Below are 20,191 nucleotides of genomic sequence, written 5' to 3'. Positions count from 1 at the left end.
GACAGGTTTCTGGCCTGCCCCCCCCTCCCAAAAAATTCTCCTCAAAATAAATAGATATTAAAACTAGTCGGAGGTTGACAACAACCATTTAAATGCAATGGACATTTTATGGCCTAAACTGCCAGGGAGGGCCCTCTACCTGCAGGTGCTTAATGAGGCCTCCCCTCCAAAGCCAGAGTTACTCTGGCTATTTAAGAGATCACTTAACAAATTCGCTTTTTTGTTTTGTACTTGTTCAGCTTGTTTAACATTAATAGCTGCTTTGTTTGTGTTGACTTGTTTGCTCTTCAATATTTCACCAGAGGGAAGAACTGTACCATATAGCTATGATATTCTGAGCTTGCCTAAAAAAGGAAATGGCAAATCAAAAACTCAAATTTGTTTCCTTCAATGTGAATGGAATATTGAATGCAGTGAAACGCAGTAAGATACTGTCAAAAATGAAAAAAGAGAAGGCACAAATTGTGTATTTACAAGAAACGCACTTAAATGATGGAGAACATGAGAAATTAAGAAAAACGGGCTTCTCACACCTTTTCTTTTCATCATATAAAGCTAAGCACAAGAGAGGTGTTGCTATTTTACTTTCCAACAAACTGACTTTTCAACAGACCCATGTCCAGAAAGATAAAGAAGGCAGATTTATCTTGGTTAGAGGTATACTGGAAGAGACAGATGCCACTCTACTGAATATATACGACCCTCCTGGAAGTAATTTTTTGTTCTACAAAAAAATCTTTGATAGAATAGTGAGTCAGTCAGATGGGGTCTTAGTATGCTCCTATCCTCATATGCCTCTAAAGCAATAAGTAAGAAATTTAAAGAATTGATGAATGAAGTACAGTGAGGAAAATACGTATTTGAACACCCTGTGATTTAGCAAGTTCTCCCACTTAGAAATCATGGAGGGGTCTGAAATTTTCATCTTAGGTGCACGTCCACTGTGAGAGACATAATCTAAAAAAAAAAATCCAGAAATCACAATGTATGATTTTTTAATAATTTATTGTAATGTTACTGCTGCAAATAAGTATTTGAACACCTACCAACCGGCAAGAATTCTGTCTCTCACAGACCTGTTAATTTTTCTTTAAGAAGCCCTCTTATTCTGCACTCTTTACCTGTATTAATTGCACCTGTTTGAACTTGTTACCTGTATAAAGACACCTGTTCACACACTCAATCAATCACACTCCAACCTGTCCACCATACCCAAGACCAAAGAGCTGTCTAAGGACACCAGGGACAAAAATGCAGACCTGCACAAGGCTGGGATGGACTACAGGACAACAGGCAAGCAGCTTGGTAGAAGACAACAACTGTTATGATTATTTATTAGAAAGTGAAAGAAACACAAGATGACTGTCAATCTCCCTCGGTCTGGGATTCCATGCAAGATCTCACTTTGTGGGGTAAGGATGATTCTGAGAAAGCTCATAACTACACAGGAGGACCTGGTCAATGACCTGAAGAGAGCTGGGACCACAGTCACAAAGATTACATTAGTAACACATGATGCTGTCATGGTTTAAAATCCTGCAGGGCAGCAAGGTCCCCCTGCTCAAGCCAGCACATGTCCAGGCCCATATGAAGTTCACCAGTGACCATCTGGATGATCCAGAAGAGGCATGGGAGAAGGTCATGTGGTCAGATGAGACCAGAATAGAGCTTTTTGGAATCAACTCCACTTACCATGTTTAGAGGATGAGAACAACCCCAAGAAAACCATCCCAACCGTGAAGCATGGGGGTGGAAACATCATACTCTGGGGTGCTCTTCTGCAAAGGGGACAGGACGACTGCACCATATTGAAGGGAGGATGGATGGGGTCATGTATTGCAACATTTTGGCAAACAACCTCCTTCCCTCAGTAAGAGCATTGAAGATGGGTCATGGCTGGGTCTTCCAACATGACAATGACCCCAAACACACAGCCAGGGCAACTAAGGAGGGGCTCCATAAGAAGCATTTCAAGGTCCTGGAGTGGCCTGGCCAGTCTCCAGACCTGAACTCAATAGAAAATCTTTGGAGGGAGCTGAAACTCCAAACCTGAAAGATCTAGAGAAGATCTGTATGGAGGAGTGAACCAAAATCCCTGCTGCAGTGTGTGAAAACCTGGTGAAAAACTACAGGAAACATTTGACCTCTGTAATTGCAAATAAAGGCTACTGTACCAAATATTAACATTAATTTTCACAGGTGTTCAAATACTTATTTGCAGCAGTAACATACAAATAAATTATTAAAACATCATACATTGTGATTTCCGGATTTTTTTTTTTTTTAGATTATGTCTCTCACAGTGGACATGCAGCTAAGATGAAAATTTCAGCTCCCCACCCCCACCCCCCATGATTTCTAAGTGGGAGAACTTGCAAAATCACAGGGTGTTCAAATACTTATTTTCCTCACTGTAGGATTAATTGACATATGGTGAGAAATGTTCCCTGCTGCTAGACAATATGCACATTATTCCACTGCCCATTCACTATACACTAGAACTGACTACTTCATTATTTTGCCTGAGACAAGTCAATGATCGTGGACTCAGAAACTGGGATAATGGACCTAAGTGATTATGCCCCGATATATCTCACTCTCAATCTGGAAAGTTGCAGGAGGAATACAACATGGCGGTTTAACTCCAGCGTCCTCAGTGACCCACTGCTCAAGAAGCAAATAGCAAATGAAATTCAAATGTACATAAAGGAAAATACTAATGGAGAAACCTCACCACTTATGGTATGGGATGCAGCAAAGGCTGTCCTACGGGGCAGGATCATGGCTATGTCCTCGCTCAAAAAGAAATTATACCAAGGAAAACTGATTGATCTACAAAAACAACTAAAACAACTCGAAAGCCACCATGCACTAAATCAAGATTCAGATACACTGCAAAAAATAAAAAAGTTAGAAATGAAATTAATTTAATGTATACGCAGGAAATTGAGAAGAAAATTCTCTTTACTAGACAAAGATATTATGAAAATGGTCCTAAATTCACAAAATTACTGGCTTGGAAACTGAAAAACCAATACGCCAAATAATATGATAAATATGAAAAACAGCATTGAAAGCAAACAAGAGCAGATCGAAGCTGCATTTGAAGCATTCTACAAGCGGCTCTACTCTAGGACAACAGAGGCTCAAGGGGATCTAACTGACTCATTTCAGGAATCTCTAGATTTACCAGTTATGACAGAGGAACAAAACAAAGCTCTAAGTACAGAACTAACCCCCAAAAAACTACAAGATGCAATAAACGGACTAAAAAGCAATAAATCACCAGGTAGTGATGGGTTTACAACCAAATGGTACAAGGCATTTAAGGTAGAACTTATGCCTTTATTGCTAACTGCATGTAACTGAGCACTGAAAAAAGCAGAGACCCCACCTTCTTGGAAAGAGACCATTATTACCCTTATACATAAAAAGGGGAAAGACAAAACAGAGTGCAGGTCATACAGACCGATTTCGATACTTAATGTTGATTACCGCATATATACATCGATAATGGCCAGAAGAATGGAAAAAATGCTGCCCACCCTAATTCATGATGAGCAGACAGGTTTTACACATGCACGGCTCACACAATACAACATAAGACGCACCCTACACATTATGGACCACATTAAACAACATAAGATAAAGGCCTTAATTCTAAGTTTAGATGCAGATAAAGCTTTTCATTTTGTCAGCTGGCAATATCTCTTTAAAGTCCTAATCAAATTTGGTTTTAATGAAATAATGATAATAACATCAAAGCTATTTATCACATCTCGATGGCAAGAATCAAAATAAACTACCTATCCAAGTCACTCACCCTAGAGAGAGTAGTGAGGCAGGGATGTGCCTGGTCTCCACTCCTTTTTGCCCTATTCCTAGAACCACTATCCCAACACATTAGACAGAATGACAAAATTAAGGGAATTCATATCAACAAAATTGCAGATGACGTCCTCCTGTACCTTAAAAACCCTGAAACGTCCCTGCCGGAGGGTTTGACGTTTTTATGTCAAGGTATAAACTAAATGTCACTAAAACTGAAACTCTAGCATACAATTTCAGTCCATGTGACAAATTAAAAGAAAAATATCCTCTAAGATGGAAACAGAATTGTTAAATAGCTGGGAGCACATTTACCTAAAGATTTGTAAAACTTATGAGAAAAATTATGAACCTCTGCTCTGTAAGATCAAGGAGGACCTTAGGAGGTGGAATCTTATACCCATCCTGAGTCTGAGGGCAAGAATTGAAACAATAAAAATGAATATATTACCGAGGTTCCTTTACCTACTTCAAATGCTACCAATCGTAATTACAAAAAAACAAATTGGCAAATGGGATAAAATAATATCAAGATTTATATGGCAAGGGAAGAAGCCCAGAAGCCAATATAAAACATTCCAGCTACCTAAACAGAAGGGGAATGGGGCCTACCATGCTTGGAAAAATACTATATCTCAGCACAGATGAGAGCTTTGCTCTGCTGGTGTAAACCCTCCTACAAGGCAAAATTGAAAGGTATTGAGTGCAGTCCGATACCTGACTGACATATACAGGCCGTACTACCGATAAAAATCTACACAGTACATTGATAGACTCGAGAATCCATGGGTGAAATCCTCTCTCACGATTTGGAGATCACTAATTAGAAAATATAAACTGGATGTGGAGGTTAGAATTCTAAGTTGGTGTGCCTATGATTCAGATTTATACCAAATAATTTGATGATAGATTCAAAGCTTGGACTGAAAAAGCCATCACATCAATGTGCAGCATTAAAACAAAAGGATACTATTATGAGTTTTCAAAGTCTAAGGATAATTTTTCATTACAAAGACAAGATTTATACAGAATCCTTCCATAACGACATTATTATAATCAGAAAATAAAAAACAGGGATGGTAGAGAGGCCAGTAAACCCTTTGTCCATTTATTTATTGATGCATACAAATTGAACATTGAGAGAGGGATTATCTCCAGACTGTATGAGTCTGCAGAATTCAGAAACTAATTCAACAAAACATATACAAGTTAAATGGGAAAGAGAAGGAAACATGACAATAACAGATAAAGAATGGGAAGACATCTGTATATTTCAATGGAAAACTACAAAATCTCATGCACGGAAAGAATTTTGCTGGAAAAATGCAACCTGACACTTTATCACTCCACTCATGAAGGTGCACCAAAACAATGGTAATGCTCACTGCTGGCGAGGCTGTGGGTGTCAGACTGCAAATCATTATCATGTCTTTTGGGATTGTCCAAAAATACAAAATTATTGGAAAGACATACATAATGCAATACAGGAAGTTCTTAATACATGTATATCATTTGACTTCAAAACCATGTACTTAGGACTCATCCCACCAATGACAATGAAAATACGAGGTCTATTAGAAAAGTATCCGACCTTATTATTTTTTTCAAAAACCATATGGATTTGAATCACGTGTGATTACATCAGACATGCTTGAACCCTTGTGGGCATGCAAGAGTTTTTTCACGCCTGTCGGTTACGTCATTCGCCTGTGGGCAGTCTTTGAGTGAGGAGTGGCCCACCCTCTCGTCGTTTTTTCATTGTTAGGAACGGCTCAGAGACTGCTGCTTTGTTTGATCAAAATTTTTTCAAAACTGTAAGGCACAACTGAGTGGACACCATTCGATAAATTCAGCTGGTTTTCGGTAAAAATTTTAACGGCTGATGAGAGATTTTGGTCTGGTAGTGTCGCCGTAAGGATGGCCCACGGCGCCTGATGGCGATCTGCGCTTCGAGGCGGCAGCGTCTCACCGTTTCAAGTTGAAAACTTCCACATTTCAGGCTCTGTTGACCCAGTAAGTCGTCAGAGAACAGAGAACTTTCAGAAGAAGTTGGCATGAGGAGTTTATTCGGACATTCCATTGTTAACGGACATTTTGTAATGAAAGAACGTGCGGGCAGAGTCGCATGTCGGGCCAGACCCGACCGCGGGGGTCGCGACAGGAAAAACACCTCCGTGTTGGAAACCTTAACGGACAAGTTGGAACATGCCCAAGTTGTTAAACAATTTCTCAGTTACTCACTTGTTGAAAGCCATCAAAAGCCGCCTGAATTTTACAAATGGTTTTCAACACGGAGGTGTTTTCCTGTCGCGGCGCACACAGATTTGCCGAGTAGTCACGGAAACGACTCGGTGAATTTGTGCGCACGTCTTTCATTAAAAAATGTCCTTAAACAGTGGAATGTCCGCATAAAGTCCTCATGCCGGCCTCTTCTGAATCTTCTCTGTTCTCTCACGACGTCCTGGGTGAATTAAGCCTTAAATTAGGATGTTTTCAGGTTGAAACAGGCAGACGACGGCGCCTGGAAGCGCTGCAGGACGTCCCGCTCCATGGGAAGTCCTTACAGCGACAGAAACACCCCATAATCTCTCATCAGCTGTTAAACTTTTCACCGAAAACCAGCTTAATTTCTTGAATAGTGTCCACTCGGATATTCCTCACAGGTCCAGAAAAAATTTTGATAAAGCAACGCACGCCGTCTCGAGCAGCGTGTGAAACAAAGGAATTCAGCCGAGAGGGCGGGACCACATCTCACTCAAGGCCTGCCCACAGGCAAATGACATCACCGACAGGCGTGAAAAAACTCACGCATGCGTACAAGGGTTCAAGCATGATTGGTGTAATCGCACGTCATTCAAATCCATATACACTCAACAAAAATATAACGCAACACTTTTGGTTTTGCTCCCATTTTGTATGAGATGAACTCAAAGATCTAAAACTTTTTCCACATACACAATATCACCATTTCCCTCAAATATTGTTCACAAACCAGTCTAAATCTGTGATAGTGAGCACTTCTCCTTTGCTGAGATAATCCATCCCACCTCACAGGTGTGCCATATCAAGATGCTGATTAGACACCATGATTAGTGCACAGGTGTGCCTTAGACTGCCCACAATAAAAGGCCACTCTGAAAGGTGCAGTTTTATCACACAGCACAATGCCACAGATGTCGCAAGATTTGAGGGAGTGTGCAATTGGCATGCTGACAGCAGGAATGTCCACCAGAGCTGTTGCTTGTGTATTGAATGTTCATTTCTCTACCATAAGCTGTCTCCAAAGGCGTTTCAGAGAATTTGGCAGTACATCCAACCAGCTCACACACCGCAGACCACGTGTAACCACACCCGCCAGGACCTCCACATCCAGCATGTTCACCTCCAAAGATCGTCTGAGACCAGCTACTCGGACAGCTGCTGACACAATCGGTTTGCATAACCAAAGGATTTCTGCCTAAACTGTCATAAACCGTCTCAGGGAGCTCATCTGCATGCTCGTCGTCCTCATCGGGGTCTCGACCTGACTCCAGTTCATCGTCATAACCGACTTGAGTGGGCAAATGCTCACATTCGCTGGCGTTTGGCACGTTGGAGAGGTGTTCTCTTCACGGATGAATCCCGGTTCACACTGTTCAGGGCAGATGGCAGACAGCGTGTGTGGCGTCGTGTGGGTGAGCGGTTTGCTGATGTCAATGTTGTGGATCGAGTGGCCCATGGTGGTGGTGGGGTTATGGTATGGGCAGGCGTCTGTTATGGACGAAGAAGACAGGTGCATTTTATTGATGGCATTTTGAATGCACAGAGATACCGTGACGAGATCCTGAGGCCCATTGTTATGCCATACATCCAAGAACATCACCTCATGTTGCAGCAGGATAATGCACGGCCCCATGTTGCAAGGATCTGTACACAATTCTTGGAAGCTGAAAATGTTCCAGTTCTTGCATGGCCGGCATACTCACCGGACATGTCACCCATTGAGCATGTTTGGGATGCTCTGGACCGGCGTATACGACAGCGTGTACCAGTTCCTGCCAATATCCAGCAACTTCGCACAGCCATTGAAGAGGAGTGGACCAACATTCCACAGGACACAATTGACAGCCTGATCAACTCTATGCGAAGGAGATGTGTTGCACTGCATGAGGCAAATGGTGGTCACACCAGATACTGACTGGTATCCCCCCCAATAAAACAAAACTGCACCTTCAGAGTGGCCTTTTATGTGGGACAGTCTAAGGCCACCCTGTGCACTAATCATGGTGTCTAATCAGCATCTTGATATGGCACACCTGTGAGGTGGGGATGGATTATCTCAGCAAAGGAGAAGTGCTCACTATCACAGATTTAGACTGGTTGTGAACAATATTTGAGGGAAATGATGATATTGTGTATGTGGAAAAAGTTTTTAGATCTTTGAGTTCATCTCATACAAATGGGAGCAAAACCAAAAGTGTTGCGTTTATATTTTTGTTGAGTAGTTAAAAAAAAAAAAGGGTCGGTTTATTATCTAATAGACCTCGTATACACTTTGGAAAAGGTTACCTTTTTTTAAAATCTAAAGATGGACATATTTATGAAACACTGGAAAAGATGGGTGCAGTTTATTAGATGTCAAAGACCAGATTTTGTCAAGACAATGAATTAAGGGAACAGCAACCTCTCATCTCCTACACAGGATTTTTGTTTTTTAAGTCTTCAACAGTATCTCAATGATTAACACAAATGAATGAAACTAGAATGCTGCAGATACTCTTTAAAAAGTATTTTTATGTGTTCTTGACTGTTGTTTTATAACCCCTCTGGATGTAAAAAGTTCAACTGTACATGTCATGCCCCTTTCTTTCCCTCACCCTCTTTTACTGTGTTAAAATAAATGGAAATGGACCAGCCATATGGCTCGCTACAAACCCTTGGAACAAGAAATTCCACTGCAACTGCAAGAAACTCAGCTCTGTATAACATAATAGTTAAAGAGTGTGGTTGTATTTGGATGTATTATAACATGTATTTCCAAATAAAAAGATAATTTCCAAAAAAAAAAAAAAAAAAGCTCAGAAATGTACCATTCATTTTGAGCATCTGGCCCTATTTTGTCTCAAACTATCCTGTGAATGGGATGAATTCAAATGGAAAGCTGGTTGAAAAGTGGCAAGAAAACTCTTCTTTTATTTAAAAGGGAGAAGCCTTACATCTCCCTGTGCACTTTCCATGAATATTTCAGCCTTAAGAGCACCACTCTCACCCACGCCTTCATGACACGGATACACAAAAACACCCTTAAGTCCCCGTCACACATAGCAACAATGTACAGGAACCAGGCCGACGAGGCAAATATCCTCATAATCCGGACGCAGTCAGGAGGGGAAGAGGCGTGGTCAGCCGTGTCAGAATGCAGCCAGACTGCCCCATGCACACCTGCAGGATGCAGCCCAATCATATTTCAGACAACAGTCAGATGACACAGACTGCTGTCAGAAGGCACCATCATTGAAGCTGCTGTCACTCACCCACTCATTCACCCGTGCAATCAAATATTTGCTCGTCCTCACATTCTCAGCGCTAAACTAACCTCTCATCAGGAAGAGGGTGTGCTGGCAAGAGTGTGTGTGTCTCACAAGGACGAGTGCATGCATGTATGTGGTAGAACAAGTGATCCAACAGCGTGCAAGTGTGTGGTTATAACTGCATAGAGCTGTCTATCGCGAGAGGTGCACAACAAGGCTGACAACTGTCAGTGATCACCTGCTTATGTTACAGTCTGGTGAAAAAATGGGGTCCAGTGGAGGTGGACAAACGTGGCACAAACATGGCCGGCAGACGTTGCTGTGACCGATCCATCTCAGAGCTCAATCAACTGTGATCAGATCGTTTCAGATGCTGTTTTGATGCCGTCACAATATGCAGATTGCGATCACATGATCCAAAAACTGCATATAGACCACCGTCAGATGTGCGTCGCATCTCGATGCGCCAAGAGTGTTTTGAACATGTGCAACATACTCGGGACAGCATAAAGAATGGGACCAAATATGTAGATCCTCACAGACTGCCATCTGTTGGTCTTCAGACCGCACCTCAATACTTCCCGATTGTGGCTGAATGTGACAGACTGACGCTATTTGGCCTCATTTGGCGTATGTGTGACGGCTGTATTATGGTGTGTCAACTGTTAACTCACACATCAAAGCGTAGATTCTGTCGCTCCTCGAAGAAATAGTCCAGGATGAATTTGCGGACAAAGTCCGGGTTGAGGGTGTTGTCTATGACCTCTGTCCTGCCAAACTGGAAGAAAGACCAACACAATGTGAGTGGCACAGCAAGTAAACACACTAACAATTTTCATTTTAAGAACTGTGTCAAAATATTTTTGAAATGCATTTTATATTCAACATTCATGTAACAAAAACATAAGCAACTATAGCTGTTATACACAGTTATATTTTTTAGTTGCCACATTGTAATATTACTTTTGATAAAAAGCTATTTTTAATTTTATTTGTTTACTTATAACTATGTTACACTTTTAATTTTTTTTCCTTCTGATTTACTTTTCATTTTCCTTTTGCTTAGATTAGATGGACTTTACTGATCCTTTGGGAAGACTCCCTCAGGGAAATGATGTTCCAGCAGCATTGTACAACCCCTGGCAAAAATTATGGAATCACCGGCCTCGGAGGATGTTCATTCAGTTGTTTAATTTTGCAGGAAAAAGCAGATCACAGACATGACACAAAACTAAAGTCATTTCAAATGGCAACTTTCTGGCTTTAAGAAACACTATAAGAAATCAGGAAAAAAAAACTGTGGCAGTCAGTAACGGTTACTTTTTTAGACCAAGCAGAGGGAAAAAAATAGGGACTCACTCAATTCTGAGGAAAAAATTATGGAATCATGAAAACAAAAGAACGCTCCAACACATCACTAGTATTTTGTTGCACCACCTCTGGCTTTTATAACAGCTTGCAGTCTCTGAGGCATGGACTCTAATGAGTGACAAACAGTACTCTTCATCAATCTGGCTCCAACTTTCTCTGATTGCTGTTGCCAGATCAGCTTTGCAGGTTGGAGTCTTGTCATGGACCATTTTCTTCAACTTCCACCAAAGATTTTCAATTGGATTAAGATCTGGACTATTTGCAGGCCATGACATTGACCCTATGTGTCTTTTTGCAAGGAATGTTTTCACAGTTTTTGCTCTATGGCAAGATGCATTATCATCTTGAAAAATGATTTCATCATCCCCAAACATCCTTTCAATTGATGGGATAAGAAAAGTGTCCAAAATATCAACGTAAACTTGTGCATTTGTTGATGATGTAATGACAGCCATCTCCCCAGTGCCTTTACCTCACATGCAGCCCCATATCATCAATGACTGTGGAAATTTACATGTTCTCTTCAGGCAGTCATCTTTATAAATCTCATTGGAACAGCACCAAACAAAAGTTCCAGCATCATCACCTTGCCCAATGCAGATTCGAGATTCATCACTGAATATGACTTTCATCCAGTCATCCACAGTCCACGATTGCTTTTCCTTAGCCTATTGTAAACTTGTTTTTTTCTGTTTAGGTGTTAATGATGGCTTTCGTTTAGCTTTTCTGTATGTAAATCCCATTTCCTTTAGGCGCTTTCTTACAGTTCGGTCACAGACGTTGACTCCAGTTTCCTCCCATTTGTTCCTCATTTGTTTTGTTGTGCATTTTCGATTTTTGAGACATATTGCTTTAAGTTTTCTGTCTTGACGCTTTGATGTCTTCCTTGGTCTACCAGTATGTTTGCCTTTAACAACCTTCCATGTTGTTTGTATTTGGTCCAGAGTTTAGACACAGCTGACTGTGAACAACCAACATCTTTTGCAGCATTGCGTGATGATTTACCCTCTTTTAAGAGTTTGATAATCCTCTCCTTTGTTTCAATTGACATCTCTCGTGTTGGAGCCATGATTCATGTCAGTCCACTTGGTGCAAACAGCTCTCCAAGTGTGATCACTCCTTTTAGATGCAGACTAACGAGCAGATCTGATTTGATGCAGGTGTTAGTTTTGGGGATGAAAATTTACAGGGTGATTCCATAATTTATTCCTCAGAATGAGTGAGTCCATATTATTTTCCCTCTGCTTGGTCTAAAAAGTAACCGTTACTGACTGCCACAATTTTTTTTCTTGACTTCTATAGTGTTTCTTAAAGCCAGAAAGTTGCCATTTGAAATGACTTTAGTTTTGTGTCATGTCTGTGATCTGCTTTTTTTCTACAAAATTAAACAACTGAATGAACATCCTCCGAGGCCGGTGATTCCATAATTAGTGCCAGGGGTTGTATAGCAGCACGCAGGATAAGAAGCAAACAGAGTATCAAAAGTGAAAGTTTATTTTTAAAAAACAGTTTGTAAATATAAATATAAATACACAAATATAAATACCAGACATACTGATCAGAACTGGTTTATTGGCTACTACTGTTCCTCTCCTTCCCGTCTCTGTCTTCCTGTTACTCCTCCTCCCCCTGAGTGAGGAGTTTTACAGAGGTACTATTAGTTGTACTGACGTACTATTAGAATTACAAACACTGCAGTTTCAATCATGACAACATGCTAATTCTGAAGTCTAAGTAACAGAGCTGTCAAAGGTAACGCAGTAATAATGCATGAATGCAAATTCCTTTTAACGCCACTAATTTTTTGATGCGATATTAACATGAGCACCTTCTCTGATCCTCGGACCATTTTTTAAAATTTAAATCAAGTTACTAAATAAGTGCACGGTTCGACATGGCCGATAATTTTGTGCAGCTGCTGAAGCTTCTGTACAACAATCATTTCCACATAAATTCTCCATTATTTCATCATAGAAGACCGAGCACCTGAGTACCACCAATGAATGGACTGCACCCTCGTCATGTGCGGTCACTCACTCAGTCATACAACCCCAATTCCAATGAAGTTGGGACATTGCCTAAAATGTAAATAAAAACAGAATACACTGATTTGCAAATCCTCTTCAACCTACATTCAATTGAAAGATATTTAATGTTCAAACTGACAAACTTTATTGTTTTTGTGCAAATATTTGCTCATTTTGAAATGTAAGCCTGCAAGACATTTAAAAAAAGCTGGGACAGTTGCAACAAAAGACTGGTAAACTTGATGAATGGTCAAACAACCTCTGTTTGGAACATTCCACAGGTGAACAGGTTAATTGGAAGGAGGTGAGTGTCATGATTGGGTATAAAAGGAGCATCCCCAAAAGGCTCAGCTGTTCACAAGCAAAGATGGGGTGAGGATGACCACTTTGTGAACAACTGTGTGAAAAAACAGTCCAACAGTTTAAGAACAATGTTTCTCAACATTCAGTTGCAAGGAATTTAGGGATTCCATCAGCTACAGTCCATAATATAATCAGAAGATTCAGAGAATCTGGAGTACTTTCTACACGTAAGTGGCGAGGATCAAAATCAACATTGAATGCCCGTGACCTTCGATCCCTCAGGCGGCACTGCATTAAAAACTGACATCATTGTGTAAAGGATCTTATCGCGTGGGCTCAGGAACACTTCAGAAAACCATTGTCAGTTAACACAGTTCGTCGCTACATCTACAAGTGCAACTTAAAACTCTAACATGCAAAGCGAAAGCCATACATCAACAACATCCAGAAACACTGCCGCCTTCTCTGGGCCTGAGCTCATTTAAATGGACAGAAGCAAAGTGGAAAAGTGTGCTGTGGTCTGATGAGTCCACATTTCAAATTGTTTTTGGAAATCATGGACATTGTGTCCTCCAACTAAAAAAGGGGGAAAAGACCATCCAGACTGTTACAGCACAAAGTTCAAAAGCCAGCATCTGTGATGGTATGGGGGTGTGTTAGTGCCCATGGCATGGGCAACTTACACATCTGTGATGGCACCATCAATGCTGAAAGGTACATCCAGGTTTTGGAGCAACACATGCTGCCATCCAAGCAACGTCTTTTTCAGGGACGTCCCTGCTTATTTCAGCAAGACAATGCCAAGTCACATTCTGTACGTGTTACAACAGTGTAGCTTCATAGTAAAAGGGTGCGGGTACTAGACTGGCCTGCCTGCAGTCCAGACCTGTTGCCCATTGAAAATGTGTGGCGCATTATGAAGCACAAAATGACCCCGGACTGTTGAACAACTGAAGTCGTACATCAAGCAAGAATGAGAAAGAATTCCACCTACAAAGCTTCAACAATTAGTGTCCTCAGTTCCCAAAGGTTTATTGAGTGTTGTTAGAAGGAAAGGTGATGTAACACAGTGGTAAACATACCACTGTCCCAGCTTTTATGAAACGTGTTGCAGGCATCCATTTCAAAATGAGCAAATATTTGCACAAAACAATAAAGTTTATCAGTTTGAACATTAAATATCTTTCAATTGAATGTAGGTTGAAGAGGATTTGCAAATCAGTGTATTCTGTTTTTATTTCCATTTTATGCAACGTCCCAACTTCATTGGAATTGGGGTTGTATAATCACATCTGCGCTCGTCCTCCACTTCCAAGCGCTACTGACATCATGTGCGTGTGCGTAGAGTAGGTGCTGGACTAATGACGTGATCACTCTGTGTGTGTGTGTGTGTGTGTGTGTGTGTGTGTGTGTGTGTGTGTGTGTGTGTGTGTGTGTGTGTGTGTGTGTGTGTGTGTGTGTGTGAGACAAAAAGTTAAAAGTTGGGTCATGGTGTAAAAGTGGCTGTGTGTTTAAAGCCGCGGAAGAAATAATGCCAGCGAAGCCACGAGAAGGAGCGCAGAGCTGTCCAGGAATGCAGAACGAGAGCATGCAAAAAAGCGATTCTGCAGACATAACACAAAATTAAAAGTTGGATCACGGTGACTGTAAGCCATGGAAGGAATAAAGAAATAATTTTTTTTTTGGAAGTGATCCACAGTTGCTGCAGCAGGTAGATATGAACTAAAGTGGCCACCTCATGGTGTCTTTTTTGTGGTCACAGAGAGTTGGGCGCACACCGGCCAGTGTTGTGCCAAAGTAGTTGTCCCCGTCAGAATTTGTATCCGGGAGTGCGCACTCACTCAGTGCAGTATCTTTTTTGGGGCTGCATTTAAAAAATGTGACATCTTGAATGGATGCTGTGAATTGAAAACCCACACTTTAAAGGCACCAAGTGTGGGAGGGCTGTAGGTTTGAACCAAACCCATGCCTAAACGTGCATCATCATTCCTACTTCGCAAGTCACTGCTGTCACACTATCCTCATATGTGTTCTGCACCCCCTTAAATACTTCTCTGTCACCGCCATCTTCCTCAAACAGTACCACAACTCTTCTCTTCACAATTCGCACCCTGTCATAACCTTTCTTTAAATCCACAAACACACAATGCAGTGACTTCTAGTCTTCTCTGTACTTCTCCATCTGTACTCTCAAAGCAAACATTGCATCTGTAGTGTTCTTTTAGGCCATGAAACTACATTACTGCTCACAGATCTTCATCTCTCTTTTCAGCATGGCTTTCTCTTAATGTTATGTGACTGATCAAATTCATGCCTTTGCAGTTTTTGTAACTTTGCAGATTACCCTTACTTTCAAAACTCAGTGCCAGTTCACCCTCTTCTCCTCAGGCATCCTCTAACTTCCCAAGGACTTTGAATTTTATTAATTATTTACCCGCACTGCAAGTCACAACGAAGGATAATAAGCACTTGTCACAAAATGGCAGTGCAACAAATATAATGCTGGTGCAACATATATAAATTGCACGGGAGTACCAGTTGCATTTAAGTGCCTTGCCTCACAAAGTAATGAAAGAAGCAACTCATATTTTGGAATATATGGTAGTTGTGTTATAATCTAGGTAGTGAGTACTTAATACATTATTTTAAGTTTTCATTTCTATCCAGTACTGATCACATTCTTGAGAATTTTCAGTTTTTACTTCAAGACTGAAAATTATTTTGCACCAACAGTCATGAATTGTACAAAATTCCACATTTAATCTTAAACTTAAACCTTTGCTTAGAGGTATCCACACTTTTATACCACATATACTGTATCAGATTTAACCTGGTAACACATTTTTTATGGTCAAACCTTACTATCATGCTACATTTTGGGGGGAAAAAGGTGTTATTTTAATAGCTTTCAAATTTTTTAAAGCGTTTTGTCAGAAATAAATATCATTGAACACTGGTCCTAAAGATGCTTCTGTCCTGGTTGTATTTGATTCATACTGAAGCACAGTTTTAAAAGTCTAAACATAGTGGCTGTAGCATAAACACTGACTGGCCGGCCATGGCCTCACAAAACTTTTATTCTACATTCTAAAATACAGACTTGGTATCATCCATGCCAGAGGAACCATCTCTGGTGGTAAATGATTCCCCTGTCACCCCATCTGAGTGGTCCCCTGTACTCACCTCTCTCCACTCCCTGTTGGCTATGCCTTGAGTGTACAGCACACAAACTGTAGAATTAGAAACAGAGAAGAGAAGACATTGATTGAAGAAAATTTAACAAGCAACGCCAAGAAGTCAGCTGAGATCATGCAAGTCATATGAGAGGAAAACTCCCTAATTAAATGTCACTAGAACTTTGCCTTGCAGCACGATGATATTTCAGAGATGGGGAACTGGGGGGGGGTTGAACGGGATATGGGTGAGTGTCTGCATGGGTGTAGAAGTGAGGGTGGCAGCAGTGGGGCGGTGTTGAATGTCAATAAGAAAAGTCCTTCTCACTGACATTCAAGCATCTTCATCTGCAGAACTCTCAGGGTGTTTTTCGATGATGCAATCAGCTGGCACTAAAATGACATTTCATTTGCATTCTAGCAGCCTGCGTTCGCACACATCTGTCACACGGCACTGACAACCCAGAACCGCCCGGAGAACAGACGCATGGAAATCTGAACGACAACAATGTTTACATGACAAACGGTGGAGTGGTGCAAATGGTAATAATTGGTGCTATTCCTGACTAATTCTGACAATCTGTTTAGAATGCAATAATAACCGTTTCTTTGCAGATGGCAGAATTTGCATTTTGCCGTGTTCATCCTGTCACTTTTAACCAAATGTGATAGATAAGTGAAGCTCTGCAGTAATGCTCATGAGTAAAATTCTAAAAATAAAAAAGCCACAGTTCAGAAAAAAACAGTACTCAACAAAAATATAAACGCAACACTTTTGGTTTTGCTCCCATTTTGTATGAGATGAACTCAAAGATCTAAAACTTTTTCCACATATACAATATTACCATTTCTCTCAAATATTGTTCACAAACCAGTCTAAATCTGTGATAGTGAGCACTTCTCCTTTGTTGAGATAATCCATCCCACCTCACAGGTGTGCCATACCAAAATGCTGATTAGACACCATGATTAGTGCACAGGTGTGCCTTAGACTGCCCACAATAAAAGGCCACTCTGAAAGGTGCAGTTTTATCACACAGCACAATGCCACAGATATCGCCAGATTTGAGGGAGCGTGCAATTGGCATGCTGACAGCAGGAATGTCAACCAGAACTGTTGCTCGTGTATTGAATGTTCATTTCTCTACCATAAGCCGTCTCCAAAGGTGTTTCAGAGAATTTGGCAGTACATCCAACCAGCCTCACAACCGCAGACCACGTGTAACCACACCAGCCCAGGACCTCCACATCCAGCATGTTCACCTCCAAGATCATCTGAGACCAGCCACTCGGACAGCTGCTGGAACAATCGGTTTGCATAACCAAAGAACTTCTGCACAAACTGTCAGAAACTGTCTCAGGGAAGCTCATCTGCATGCTCGTCTTCCTCATCGGGGTCTCCACCTGACTCCAGTTCGTCGTCGTAACCGATTTGAGTGGGCAAATGCTCACATTCGCTGCCGTTTGGCACATTGGAGAGGTGTTCTCTTCACGGATGATGCGAAGGAGATGTGTTGCACTGCATGAGGCAAATGGTGGTCACACCAGATACTGACTGGTATCCCCCCCCCAATAAAACAAAACTGCACCTTTCAGAGTGGCCTTTTATTGTGGGCAGTCTAAGGCACACCTGTGCACTAATCATGGTGTCTAATCAGCATCTTGGTATGGCACACCTGTGAGGTGGGATGGATTATCTCAGCAAAGGAGAAGTCCTCACTATCACAGATTTAGACTGGTTTGTGAACAGTATTTGAGGGAAATGGTAATATTGTGTATGTGGAAAAAGTTTTAGATCGTTGAGTTAATCTCATACAAAATGGGAGCAAAACCAAAAGTGTTGCGTTTATATTTTTGTTGAGTATATATTCCTGTTGGCAAATCGATAATATCCAGAATTACGAGCCTTAAATGCAAAACTACATTTTAATGTAAGGTTGTTGCTTCTTTGTACTATAATGTAATCATCCTTTGGGAAACAACCTAAAACACATCTCACATGGAGGCAGATGGACTTCTCTTCTACCCATGCCTGAGTAACAAAGATTCCTAACTCTTAAAAATGAAAACCATAATCTCTGTATCTTTGTTGTGCCTGGAAGCACAAAAGCACTACAAAAAAACAGGAAAGAGCCTATTAAGGAAGGCGGTCAGCCTGGCTCGTAGCACACCCACGGGAACCAACAGAACTGCGGACTGACTGATTGGGCCGATTACCAGTTAGCTCAGAGGTCTGACTGATCGACTGACACTGCATTTATGTGCCAACTTACATCTGACTTTGAACATTAGAATTAGACTCAAATACAGCAGCGCTTATGATAATACCTTCAGTTCTTCAATGGTAAAACTGTTTGTTCCTGCAGCACATATTACTGAATAGTCAAAACTAGGTGCTTTAATTATTTAAACTATTGAATTTTTGTTTTAATCTGAGAAGTCAGAAAGATACTCTCATTTTTTGTTGAACTTCTCGAGTGTTTCAAGCGCATTACCCACTGATTCCACAAAGGTCACAATATCATCTGCAAAGTGAGATAATGTTTCCTGTCCAACAAAAGGCGTTCAACTCTGTTATGTTCATTGTGGATATTATGTGTATAGCTTGGTAAAATACGCCATCTAGTGGTTGCTTTCATTTCGCTTTGTTTAAGACAGTAGAAGAAGAACTCAGACAGGAAGTAACTGAAAAAAACAGTCTCACTGCAGTTCGTAGCAGCTCCACTTTCCTGGCTCCTTCATTTTGGTGTTTGTTAAAGTATCATCTGTATTTCATAGTGGAAATAATTGGACACCAGTCGTTTGGTTGCATATTTAAGATTTAAAACGATTTTGCCACACTATTCACCCTATTGAGATATCCCATAATCAGTGATGCCAGTAGATGGCAGTGTTCTATGCATTTCGACAAGGCCTGCGCGGTTTAGGTGGTGTATCTGGTACACAGTATAATATTGGCCAACGATAGAGATTTGGACGTCACCGACTAATCGCGATAATGGCCGCGGAATTTTTCGATCCAGGAAAACGCCTTGTGAAGCGGCTGTGTGTGTGTGTGTGTGTGTGTGTGTGTGTGTGTGTGTGTGTGAGAACGAGTTTGCTGCAGCGGAGAGGGGTGTTCTGAGCTGAGGTGACTCTCACTGCTGTTCATATAAGTTTATGACATGCCTGTTCTGTTGCTGATATTTGTTTATTTATTTCAGCTGACGCACTGGGGGAAGGCGGAGGCTCTGTTGCGACCTGAATCAAACATTTAAGAAAGCACCACATTTTATAACGCAATGATTTTTTTTAACCGGAGCAGAAAGACAAAATCAGCCAGGTAACATCAATTTACCCAGACTGACTTCAAATATGAGTAAATCAAGTATTGTTTATAAAATGTTTTGGTGGTTTCATGTTTAAGTTTTGTAAATGAGGAAGTAACTGCCCTGAAAGCACTTCATGTATTCAGAGGGGGTGTGTCATCTAGTGTTCAAGAGATAAAACTTCAGCCGCTGACCATAAATTTATTAAATTTTTTCACCAAAGCATCAAATCTAGGCTCGCATCTTAGATGTACCTTCTGACAAACTGTACCAGTAGTTTTGAGATCTGCACAATAAATGCTTTCAAAATTACATTATATGTTTTTATTTTATTTATTTCTTTATTTGTCATTTTTATTTCTTTATTTTGATCAATTTACCTTTGCTAAGGGACCCATTCAGAAACACGTTATAATTTTTACACTTAGGTTTATATCGCGATAAAAACCGTTACAGTGAAGGGATTCAATTTATACCACAATATGAAATTTAGGTCATATCGTGCAGCCCTAATTTTGACCCATCTACTGGATGGCAGTGTGAATAGCGCCTGCCCAAATATCACATCGTTGCGATGTATCACACATAATAAACAGAATTTTCAGTTTTGCAAATGCCTTTTATTTTACAAATGAAAAAAACTTTAACTTTTGACACCTGTACAAACTGAA

The 20,191-nt window shown here is 40.8% G+C and overlaps 1 protein-coding gene across 1 annotated transcript in view; it reads right to left on the bottom strand.

Moving 5' to 3' along the window:
• The window catches only part of LOC117515333 (copine-8-like), a 414,918-nt gene that overhangs the window by 246,412 nt on the left and 148,315 nt on the right, over nt 1–20,191 (bottom strand). The window contains exons 3-4 of the mRNA XM_034175840.1: nt 16,223–16,269; nt 10,013–10,116 (exon numbers count right to left, since the gene is read on the bottom strand). Of these exons, the coding sequence (XP_034031731.1) occupies nt 10,013–10,116; nt 16,223–16,269 (151 nt within the window). The remainder of the gene's footprint in view (nt 1–10,012; nt 10,117–16,222; nt 16,270–20,191) is intronic.

This window comes from Thalassophryne amazonica, chromosome 8 (genome assembly GCF_902500255.1).
Source record: "Thalassophryne amazonica chromosome 8, fThaAma1.1, whole genome shotgun sequence".
Taxonomy (NCBI): Eukaryota; Metazoa; Chordata; class Actinopteri; order Batrachoidiformes; family Batrachoididae; genus Thalassophryne; species Thalassophryne amazonica.
This window is presented reverse-complemented; position numbering and strand designations above follow the sequence as displayed.